Genomic DNA, 11,851 nt, shown 5'->3' on the forward strand with positions numbered 1-11,851 from the left:
GTATGTGTATGTGAAGCATTTGGAAAGAGTTTGAGAGATTGGGGGCCACATGTGTAACAGGTTTCCATTTCTGTCCTCAATTGGCTCCCTTTTTGTAATCTGTCCTTTTTAGGCTCTTTTTTTCTTTATACCTCTGAATGCTAAGATATACAAATAGAAATAGCAACCGTTTAGATGGCAGTGGCAGGAGACAATACAGAAAAAGAAATAAATAAAATGGCTTCGCTATGAATTGTGTCTCAGGAAAATGCCTCTAAAATGAATAGTTGGGGACGAGAGGATGTCCAGCGGTAATGCGAAATGAGTAACCTTGGCTATTAAGCGTAAACTATTAACTAGATCTTTCAGTTATTGTTAACATTTTACAGCAGAGAATGACATTTTTTTTGTCTTTGTGATCTAGTATGGCCTTTTTCTATTGAATGGCCCAGGTTAATTGAGATAAATCAGAAGTGAGTGTGGCTTAAGACTGGAGTGGAGTTGTAAACATTATAATCCAAATATGTACTTGGCAGTGCCTACACCAAGATGAAAGTATATCATGGATCAAAGAATGCATTAACTTTTATTTTGCAAATGAAAGGAGTATATTTCCAGAATATTTAACAGATACTGCATGTGAATGTTCTCTTAAAGTGATGTATGGCTCCCTTAGATTTTTAGGAAAGGTCAAAGGTACAATCCAGTTGGAGCTGTGTTTATTGTGTTCACATGTCAAGTGGGTTTAAGGTTTTGGTCTGAGGGGGTTTGCAGTCAGTAAGAAGTTTTCTCATTTGTTGCTGAGGATTTTTCTCAAGTAGCAGAGCTGCTGTGGGAATATCTGTTTTTCTGATCATACATCACTGGATCTGAATGGAAAGTGATGATTCCTCTGCTCCAGCATTTCATTTTTCCATTGTGATTTGGTGTTGGAATGTGGCCAGGCAAAAACCAGAGGCACCTCTTTAATGGCTATGATATCACTGGTCACAATCTGTATACTTTCTCTTCCCAGTACGGGTACTATTTTATAGGAATGCTCATTTTGCCACTTAAAGAAACACTGGCAAACATCAGTACAACTCCCTGCTCTTCTTCAGCTGTGGCTAGTGGTTTTGCGAACTGGTTTCTTCTTGTTAGGGTTTTTTTTGGTCGTTTGTTTGTTTAATTCTAGGCTGTAAGCACTTCAGCGCTAGATTTTCTCTGTCTTAGGGTAAAAAAGTTCAGTGCTCTTTCTCCCACATGCTAAGACATCCACGTCACTCTATTGTCTGGAATTAGGATATTGTGCTATTAGTGCTGGACCAGTGTAGTACCACTATAGTGCTAAAAAATAAAAATAAAGTCCAGACGTTGCTTATTTGATATGGGGCTTAGATCCTGGGTTAGAACCAGTGATCTGTCAGCGGAAGACACTGACCATTGTGGATCTTCCCCATAGTCCCTTCTGACCCTGGGAAACACAGCAGACTTCCAACCTGATTGCTATTACTCCACATGTGTCCCATGATCCTGGGAATCATCTTTCCTGTGGTCAGAACTTGGAAGGGACTGCTGGAGGGAAGGGAAAGTGGGGAAGACCTGCAGACCTTGCGTGAGGTAATGACTGAATCCAGTTCTGGCTATTAAAATACATACATTGTGGAAGTAAGACAAATAAGATTTTTAAGGCTTTTAAATCAAGTTTTGCCCAAAATACCATAGTGTCACTGTGCAACAACCCCAGCATGATGATGTCACTTCCGTGTGACATCATCACGCTGGGCACGTTGCGTGCTGCAACATCGTCCCACCCCCAGAAATCTCCTTCCCACCCCACCCCCCACCAGTGAGAGCAAAGGACCTGGCAAGCCTAAGTTGTACTAAGGGAGAGATGGGGTCATTTCAAGAAATTGTGGCTACAAGATTTTACTATGGTTTTTAATCTTGAGTAAAGTAAGGGTAGTTACAATTCAGGCACTTTTGGTAGTTTTCTTTCTGTATCCCACGAAAAGGACACTTTTACCTGGGATCAAAATGGAGTCTGTAGATGACTTTACACTGGACTGGAAAACAGATTTCAAAAATTAAAAAGTTCACCTTTTAAACTTTTTTATGTTTTACTCCTCTCATCAATTTTATAGGGTGATATCCATGAAGATTTTTGCAGTGTTTGCAGGAAAAGTGGGCAGTTACTGATGTGCGACACATGCTCACGTGTGTATCATCTGGACTGTCTGGACCCGCCTCTGAAAACTATTCCCAAGGGCATGTGGATCTGTCCCAAATGTCAAGACCAGGTATTGTTTGTTACCAAAGGCTCTCTGCATTGGACATAATGGCTTACATGGATGTGGAGAGGTTGAGAACAATCAAGTTTATCAGATTTATGATTAAGCTTTTGTAAACTGAGCCAATTACCATAGCCTCATAAACACAAAGACATTTAATGTTTGCTGTTCTCATCCAGATTTCAAAGTGTTCTCTCACTGATACTGACATGTTGAAACAACGCCTTTCTGTGGCAAGCAAAAATACTTTAAGAAGCGTTCTTCTTGACTTGTAGATGTTATATTGAATCCTTTCCAGTGAATCTGTCCAGAATTAGTTTCTTTCCATAAAGGAAGAGCCTAGAGACCTTTTTTTTAAGGTGGGAATTCAGAGAACACGATAAACATATTGTTTATCTCTCCTCTCTCCTTATATATAAAAGAGTTTTGGTGTGACGCTCCCACAGCCTTTCGCCCGCTCAGCTGCCCATCTTGTGGACTCCCAATCCCCTGGCTGCATTGCCTCGGCCCCACCCACAGAGCCGGCAGCCAACGTTTCGCTCTCAGTCTGGAGAGAGCCAGCAAAGGGGATGGACGCTCCGCTGAGGGAGTGGCAACCCCTCCACGGGGGAGGAGGAGGCAGACCTAGCGAGCAGCAGCAAGCAGGGGAAGCACTCACCTTCACTGCCCCTCATGGCCCCTCTCCCTTGGCCACAAGGTTGGCACTTTGTCAGGGTGATAGCTCAGCGGCTGCACCGCAGAGAAGGCTGCCCAGCGCCTTTCAATGGCTCCCCTATCTTCCTTCAGCAGTGTCGGCAGCGCCAGGGAGGGTCTGGCCTGGAGGAAACGAGCTGCGTCTCCTGGAAAGCCCGACTCTCTCCTGAGGAAGAAACTTATCTTGGCTCCTGTGTGGGCCTAACTGTGACTAACTGTCCCCTCAGTGGCTCTTGGTAGGCAACCAACTTCTGTCAGTAAAAAAAGGGGGGGACTTTCAGCATAACCCCCTCCCCTGCCCACTGTACTTTCTTCTCAGTGCCTGTTGCTAGGCAACGAGCTTATGTCAGTAAAAGGCCCTTTCCACACCTATTTTGGCCTTTGGGAAAAACTCATTGGGGCTAGTCCTGATAATGTTGTCAACTCCAGGTGGAAAATTCCTGGAGATTTGAGGAGTGGAGCCTGGAGAGGGTGAGGTTAGAGGAGGGGTGGGGCCTCAGACAGGTGCAATGCCATGGACTCCACTCTCCAAGCCAGCCATCCCTCATGGGGAACCATTATTGCCAATCTCCAGCGGAGGGATGGAGATCATGCAGAATTACAACTGCTCTTCAGATGGCAGAGATCAGTTCCACAGGAGAAAATGTATTTATTTTATTTATTATTCGTATTTATACCCTGCCCTCCCAGCAAACCAGGTCAGGGTGGACTCTCTGTCATTATACCCTGCTGAGGTTGCCACAGCAAATTGATGCTGAGTGCCCAAGGCTGGGGCACTCTCCCAGAGCCTCTTCCTAGAGCTCGTTGTATTTATTTCCACAATGGGCCTTATTCCTAGTAACATTATAAAGATATAGCAATATGTCAATTGCCATTTTGTTTTAAAAAAGAAAGAAAGTCCTCTGGTGGCAGGAGAAATGGCCACTGTAGGAGACTTGGGCAAGGAAAAAGTGGGGAAACCTGCCATGTGGAAGCCCCATTATATTGGCAGCCACAGCAGCATCAGAGAAACCATGCAAACCTTTGGGGACGAGCAGCTTGTTTGTGAATCTAAAAGTGATAAATGCTTTCTTTAGGGAAATTTAAGATCAGATGCATTGTCTTTTCATTCCTCGTCATTTTGTTAATATTTTATCAGCAGAAAATAATTGAAGAGGCAAGGACATGTAGATTGTGGCTGAAACTATGATTACCCAGGTTTCTTTTGTGGGAGACGTAGCACAGATGTGTGCATTTATTTCACACTCTTAAATCGTAGTCCTTTCCAGATTATTTGGGGGCGGGGGTTGTGCATAATATTTTTAATGTTTTATTTCATTTGAGGAAGCACCATGGCTCACAAACCTTTTTTTGCCCAAGCACTGCTACAGTTGAGCAAAAATTGCATTCCCCCCCCCACTCAAAAAGCACTGCTTCTGGGGGGAATTCCCCCCCAAAAAAACACCTGTTGAAATGCCAGTTGAGACTGTGATCACTGGGCATAAACAAGTTGTGTCATTAGCACACAGTGGTATTAGCAACCAGCAGCACGGTTCCCCTCACTCTCCCCCTCCTCCCCATTGCCTGTGTAAAGAAAGAAGTATATCTATTCCTTCTGCCATCATGTGCAGACAGGGTGTTGTGCTACTCGTGCTGGATTGGAACTAGCAACAGTGCAGGAGAGATGCCAAGGGAAAACGCAGGTTGTTTATTTTCTTGAAATGTCCTAATAAGAAAACTGCAAAGGGACATTTTAAAAATTGGTTTAATGATAGCTACTCAAGAAACTCTTTTGCTTTTCCCTACCTGCACAATAGAACAAGTCAGCCAAATATTCACATTCTTGTCTTCTAGATGCTTAAGAAAGAAGAAGCAATTCCATGGCCAGGAACTTTAGCAATTGTTCATTCATATATTGCATACAAAGCAGGTAGGAAAACATTTCTTGGCTTGATTTTCTTTCTTTCTTTGAAAATGTTATTTTGAGAGAGGCAGGCAGATGTTTGTTTTCAAAAGGAAATTAAGAACTGAATGCATGATAACCCACAGAGTCAAGTAGGATGAGGCAGCCTCATATCTCTTTGTGCATGGACCTGCACTCTCAGGTATGGCCCAGTGTCAGAACCTCTGCCTTTTCATGGTGTGATCCATTTTGGAAAACAGCTGGGAGATCCCATCTACAGGGTATAATTGAGGCAACTGATTCCTTTTCGCAGCAAAAGAAGAAGAAAAACAGAAATTACTGAAATGGAGTTCAGATTTAAAACAGGAACGGGAACAGCTAGAACAGAAGGTCAAACAGCTCAGCAATTCTATAACAGTGAGTACTGCTCTGCCCAGTGATTGTTTACACTCCATGCATTGTGCTAGAAGCTACAACCATGAATCCCTAGCATTGCCCACCAATCAGTTCTAAGCCATTCTCCCAAAGCAGCTCATGTGTATGTATTAAAAATATTTTTCCTAGATCCAGTTTTATGACAGTAATGTGCCCTGGTTTACAAAGATTAGTGTGGTGAAAATGGCAGCTCAATTAAATTACACACACAAGAATACTACACTTATGTATATATCTTCTTTCATGAGTAAGTATATTATTGGGACAAGTTCCAGCAATATTAGCTCAAGATCTCTTTATTCCCTGGAAGACTTCTGTTTGCACACCATACACAAGTTTAAGGTCTCTTGACCCACTACCTTTGTTTCAAGAAAACACCATAGCTTCACCCACACATTATGTTTACTGTGAGTGCATTGTATAGACCTATCTTAAACAGGTTTAAGTGTAATGGGTTCCCTCCAAGGAACTTTGGGAATTGTCATAGTTTTTAGGGAGTTAAGGCTTCTATGTTAAAGGTCCCTAGGCTATCACAGAATTACAATTTCAGCGTTCCTTATAAGGGTGGCAGGAAATATGTGATGTTTTATTCTTTTCACAGTGGGACGTCAACAGACCGTCAATGGAGGACGAACTTCCCCAGAGTTACCGTTCGTTTCGAACTCTCTTTTTCACACAACGGTCTCAGTTCCTAATCCATACATCACAGCTGCCCGATTTATTCATATTGTTGCCAAGAGCATTTGTAATTCTGCATTGAACTGGAAAGAGTTGATTACTAAAGGTCTCGTGATGTATGGATTCGGAACTGAGACCGTTGTGTGAAAAAGAGAGTTCGAAACGAACGGTAACTCTGGGGAAGTTTGTCCTCCATTGACTGTCTGTTGACGTCCCACTGTGAAAAGAATAAAACATCATGAAGTGATTATTCATCGTGTACAACATTCTTCACGTTTCTATTATTAGCACTGTTGCAGTAATTCTGTTATGTACTAACATTGTCATACTGCTGCCCCCTGTATTTTTCTGGATCAAGGCCTGATCCAGAGACATCACTCTGCCATAAAATTATTGAGGCTGGGAAGAACTTTTATTCAACCCCCTCCTTCCAGAGTTGAAAACTAACCCAGTTCAGAGTTGACAGCTCCATTTGTGACTTCAGCAGCACACATAGAGTACAGCAGCATCCCAGTGCTGGGTGTGTCCATCCCACATCCCACTATCCTTTGCAGGTGTAGATCAGATAGAACAATCTGCTTGCTTGGTCAAAGTGAGAATCTACCACAAGATATGGACAAAAAAGATAGTTCAGGCAGTCCCAAAGACAGAATTCACTTTGTACTGTTCTGTTGAGAGTGAAAGGCTAATTAGTTACAGTTGTGTGGCATTTATGATACTGATATGTATCTAATTATCTTAACACCAAATGTATTTATGTAAACAAAATACTATGACTAAAACCCTTTATCTGTGGACACTGTGACCTACATACTCTGGAGTCTAGTTGTTGCTGTGAAATCCCAAGGAAGGGGGTTGATCTCACTCTGTTAAATCTGAATTCTATGTTGCTCCCAAATTATATGTGATATATCAGCTGTGTATGGTATTTCATATCTACCAAGTGCTTGATAGCCTATTTTAGCAGTCAAAGGTGACTGGTAGATTCTGGGGATCCATTTATTTAAGTTTTCATTCTAAGGTCCTGTTTAGTGCAGTCATAATATTTAATGTTGTCCCCATTTGTTTCAGAAATGTATGGAAATGAAGAACACCATCCTGGCAAAACAGAAGGAAATGCACAGTTCATTGGAGAAGGTAAAACAGTTAATCCGCCTCATCCAGGGCATCAACCTTTCAAAACCAATAAACTCCGAGGGCAGTTCATTAGCCATCTCCAATGGCATGGACTCTGCTAATAATGCGAATGCTGCCACCTCCACTCCAGCCTCTTCCCCCTCCCAGAGCTGCATGGTGAACTGTAACAAGGCTGAGGAGACTAAATAACAGAGGCACAGTAAGAAGGAGCCCAGGGGGGGAAGGCGGCAAGGAGACAGAGCAAAACAACAAAACTCTCTAGAAAAGCAAAGCTGGATTTCTTCTGGAAAGTGCAGAACTCTTTGGTTCCAGAAAGAGAGTGGAAGATGCTTGTGCCAGGCGGCACCAGAGTTGCCAATCGATCCTCCTTATTCTGTGTGTACGTGCAAAGTTTGGACCATGTTACATGAATAGTGCCAGCTGGAGGTTCTTAGCCAGCACCATGCCAAGTTAAATAATATATTTACTCTCTCTATATTTTACACCAGTGTGTGCCTGCAGCAGCCTCCACAGCCACTATAGGTTTGTTTTATTTTTATTTGGGGGTGGGGAGCAGGGAGGAGGAGCAGGTTTCAAATCCTATCTGCAGACCAGTTTGTTTAGTTAGGGAAACGTCAAGTCCAAAGAGCCTGTGGGCTTTTCCTGTTTCTAAATTATCCGTACTACTAAACCAAAAATCCAGAAATATGAATGAACAAGTCCTAGTGTCCTGAGGGGTGGGCGGGACCAAGCCTATCATATAAGCAGTATTCACTGTTGGTTAGACAGGAGACGCAGAAAGGAACAAGGAAGGCTTTTTCACTAAGTATCCAGCACATGCTTAAGCTGGGGATTGCTTGACTGGCAGCTTTTGGGTTATCCCCCGTTTTTTTCAAATTGACAAATGCATTGCTGATTTGGTCATCAGGTTGATTCAGGAAGCCTTTGCTGAAGAAAGGGGGCAGGGGCTAATGGGATCAGCATGGGTGTTTGGAAGAATGTGCCATGACTGAAAAGGAAATCCCAACCTGGTTTTATACATTGATCAAGCAAACATTATACCCCAAACAAAGCAGCACATGTCCCAGCCATCCAACCCAAGCAGATAAATGCCTGTTTCCTTCGTTTCCTTTCTCTTTGGGTTACAAATGTAAGGAATAGAAAAGCTGTTTTTTCAGGCTGACAGTCCAATTAAAGAGGTAGATGGGACCTTGCATGGTATAGATTAGAAGTAATAGTGTCAGTGAGATACAGTGAGTCTTTGTGAGTCCGTGTGTCATCGTTTTGGGCACTGTTTTTTATGCAAGGGCAAAATCTTTGTATCTGGGGGAAAAACAACTTTTTTTAAATTAAAAAAAAAGATATTGAGGTCTTCCTAGTGTTACTTAAAATAAGATCAAGGTAAGAAACATTGTAAAAATTACAAAAAGTGCTATTTGTTTCCTAAACAAGTGATTTCTATTAAAAAGGTGTCAGAACTGGAGAAAATACTGTGTACTTAGAATTTTTTTAACACAGGTTTTGCTTATGATGTTGCCGTTCTGCTGTGTTTCTGTTTGAAAGCGCATAGGGGGTGGCTGTCCAGAGATGGTCAATTATATCCAGTCTACAGACTTTCCTCTAGCAGAGAAAACTGTCATTCTTGTCTCATCTGTTACTCCACTTAATTCTCTCATGTGCTTAGAACTAAGAATAGGAGGGGGGGAGGAAGCACTGGCATAATTATTTATCAGCAATTTTATTATATTAATAGGTGTGTGGACACAGAGTTTCATCATGAGGTTTCGCTAGGGGTAGGACAGTTTGTCTGATTTAGGCAGATTGCCATTAAAATGTCATATTATAAAGAAAAAGCAGATGCCAGACATCAAACGGATGAGTCTAAAATACACCCTTTTGCATATGTGAATGCAATAAGCCAACAGTTTATACCCATTTAAATCCTTGGAAGCATTCCCTGTTACCCCACAGGCACGCCAAAACTGACCCCTGCATTACCAAGATAAACATAAGCAGAACTTCTCTTTCAGAGACAGACATAGCCAACCAGATCTCCTGTAATGGGAATGACATCTTTTAACTACCCTGTTGTAAAGAACTATGCATCCCAAAGCACTTTATGTACCTACTCCTCTGAATTTCATCCCTAACCCATCTACATTATTGTGGCCATTCCTTGACTTTCTTCTAGCTTTTGTTCCTTTTCTTCAAGGACTCTTCCAGCTTCAGTGACATTCTTAGGGTCACTGTTTTTAAAATCCACCTGCTGGTCTTTTGTTTTTATGCTTATTGGTGAAGAAGGATCCTTGTTTGGTAGTCTTAGCTTTATATTTGAATAACACAGGCTTTATCATCACCCCCTGCTATTTTATAGTAATCTGCTAAAGAACAATTTTTCTGCTAGTAAAACTTGAAGGCAACCAGTTGGCGACTTTGAAAACTGCTCAGAGAAAATACAGGGTACAACCCAAAATATTACCGAGACCAAAAGTTTAGTATGCCTGTACAATTTGTGGTGCATCAAGCCAAACACAGCCCCACCAGCCAGGTATGGGCAGCACACCAAATGCTCAGTTAAACCACCAAATTTTGTTGCAGAAATGGGGGAGTAGCAATATGTCTGGAGGGCTGCATAAGATGATTTTGAGAATAATATTTGAAAAATGTGGACGCTTAATGTTTCAAGCTAACTGCAGGTAAGGGAAGAACCTCTTTTCCAAACCAGTTGTCTATAGCTGTCCCCTGTGACTGATCACCGGGGGCAGCAGGCTAGCGAACAGTGCCTAGTTCCATCAGCTGGCCTTGCAATTCTTACGTGTCCTTCCTTATCCTCACCTTACACTTTCTCATGTGCACACGCATGCATCATATTTGTGTGTGTTTTCTTGTACTACTGGGAGCACCATTTCATTCAGGATGGCAAAATATTAATGAATTCATGAATTGGCCATGATGACCTATGATGGCAAGTGAGATGAGTGCAGAACTTGGGGAAGCAGTCAAAAATGGATATCCCAGGCAAGCCTGCTCTCATCAGATCTTGGAAGTTAAGCAGGACCGACCCTGGAAAGTATTTGGACCTCTAGAGTATACCAGAGCTGGGAGGCCAAAGGCAGGTTATCAAGCCACTTTTCTGAATGTCCTCTCTGCCCCAGTAGGAGTCGCTAGAGGTCTCCATGACTTTCAGGCATGGGCACACACATACACAGCAAAAAAATGGCATCCTCCCTATCAACTTCTCCCCCTCTGTAATATTCAGTAAAACTTGCACAAATTGATGGTGTCTCAAGTCAGGTATGCTCTACTGTATAGTATTTGGGGGGGGGAAGAAAAACTCTACATGGGCTGCTGTCTTTGGTGCCAGCCCCATGTTTACTGCATCTCGTCGTCCCATTTTGAGGTAAGGTAGAACTTTGTTACCATACCATTCACTGAAGAATCTGAAAACAGTGCCTCAGCAAGGAAGCATTAATACTAGGAGATGTTAGAATCTCTTTCCTCAACTAATTACACTTTTAATACAATAAAATCTACCCATGTGTTGGAAATCTGTGTTGGATTGAGCCATGATCATGCAAAGGCATTTGTCGGTTTTTGCCTTTTGGTTATTTGACTCAAATGACTATTAACATCAGTAATAACTTTGCTGAGCCAAGAGAAGCAAAGCTGCTTGTCCACTTATTTTGTGAACTGTTCGATTTTACAGTTCTTCTGATATCATGTGCTTTCTCCTCTTCTATCCTGGAATCACAACCAGCAAAGTTAAAGAGGGAGCAAACAGTATACATCTTTTTCTTTTTCCTGTGAATGTCATGCAGATGAAACAATCCAGCTTTTAGGAATACAGAGCAAAAGACAGAGTATAGCTGAGACTTGTTTGTTTGGCTGGAAGGACTCTTGTATACACTGATTAAATATAAGGCTTGCTGAACTGAAAAACTGTAATGTGTAATGCCTTATAGTCTATCTCTCACATTAGAGACTGTTTTTAAATTAATACTTAAAGTTATTGTTTTATGATTGATCAGACCTAGTTTGGGGCTGAAAATTGTTACTGAATCAGGGGAGAAATATTAATTTAACTGTAGATTCTAAAATTTATATTCCTGTTTTAAAAGCAGGCATATTGAGGCAACAAAGTCAAAAGAAGGCACTAAGAGATTATAAACAAAGTGACTCTAGGTCCACGTATAACCTGTCAAGTAGACCCACCTTTCCTTCTTTACTGCTAATGTATAATAGAAGTAGAATTGCAGCAGCAGCAGAAAGGAGGTCTGCCATTAACTGTGACTCAGAGCAAAACAAGAAAGGCTGACTTGCTGGGAAATGTTGCCATCCTAACCAATTGTTGTATACTAGGACTGCCCCATTTGCTTGACTAAGTACAGACAAACAATTGTAAGAACTTAATTGGCAGCCAAAGAAACATTTAGAAACATCATTTGTACTGTGAGACAACATGCTTTCTAGAATCCTAGATGACTAGTTCCTTCCACGTGAAATGCTAATCTTGATAATGCACATCTTCCTAAACATTCTGCCTGCTGCCCTTTTTCTTGCAGTGACATGTTGTATAAGCATGAGTTTACCCCGTCTAAACACAAGGTGGTGCAACAAGTTTCAGAATGGTACAGTTGCAAATGTCATTCTGCCTACTTGCAAAATAAAGATAGAACTGGTTGTGTGGGCAGATCCATTAGTTATGCTGTAAAAAGGAGCCTTTCTGGACTGATTTTTAGGCAGTGCTTGAAAGCAGCTTTTAAATCTTCCTCTGGTTTTTTTTCCAGTTGAGCAATAG

The 11,851-nt window shown here is 41.8% G+C and overlaps 1 protein-coding gene and 1 long non-coding RNA gene across 2 annotated transcripts in view; one reads left to right on the plus strand and one right to left on the minus strand.

Moving 5' to 3' along the window:
• PHF21A (PHD finger protein 21A) overlaps nucleotides 1-8,531 on the plus strand; it is a 180,200-nt gene extending 171,669 nt beyond the window's left edge. Inside the window, exons 14-17 of the mRNA XM_015408418.1 lie at nucleotides 2,103-2,258; nucleotides 4,776-4,851; nucleotides 5,138-5,241; nucleotides 7,009-8,531. Of these exons, the coding sequence (XP_015263904.1) occupies nucleotides 2,103-2,258; nucleotides 4,776-4,851; nucleotides 5,138-5,241; nucleotides 7,009-7,263 (591 nt within the window). The 3' untranslated portion in view covers nucleotides 7,264-8,531. The remainder of the gene's footprint in view (nucleotides 1-2,102; nucleotides 2,259-4,775; nucleotides 4,852-5,137; nucleotides 5,242-7,008) is intronic.
• The window catches only part of LOC107108194, an 11,327-nt gene continuing 4,530 nt past the window's right edge, over nucleotides 5,055-11,851 (minus strand). Inside the window, exons 2-3 of the long non-coding RNA XR_001482428.1 lie at nucleotides 6,386-6,537; nucleotides 5,055-5,127 (exon numbers count right to left, since the gene is read on the minus strand). This is a non-coding gene — a long non-coding RNA (uncharacterized LOC107108194). The remainder of the gene's footprint in view (nucleotides 5,128-6,385; nucleotides 6,538-11,851) is intronic.

Source organism: Gekko japonicus, unplaced genomic scaffold (genome assembly GCF_001447785.1).
Source record: "Gekko japonicus isolate JY-2015 unplaced genomic scaffold, Gekko_japonicus_V1.1 scaffold84, whole genome shotgun sequence".
Classification (NCBI taxonomy): domain Eukaryota; kingdom Metazoa; phylum Chordata; class Lepidosauria; order Squamata; family Gekkonidae; genus Gekko; species Gekko japonicus.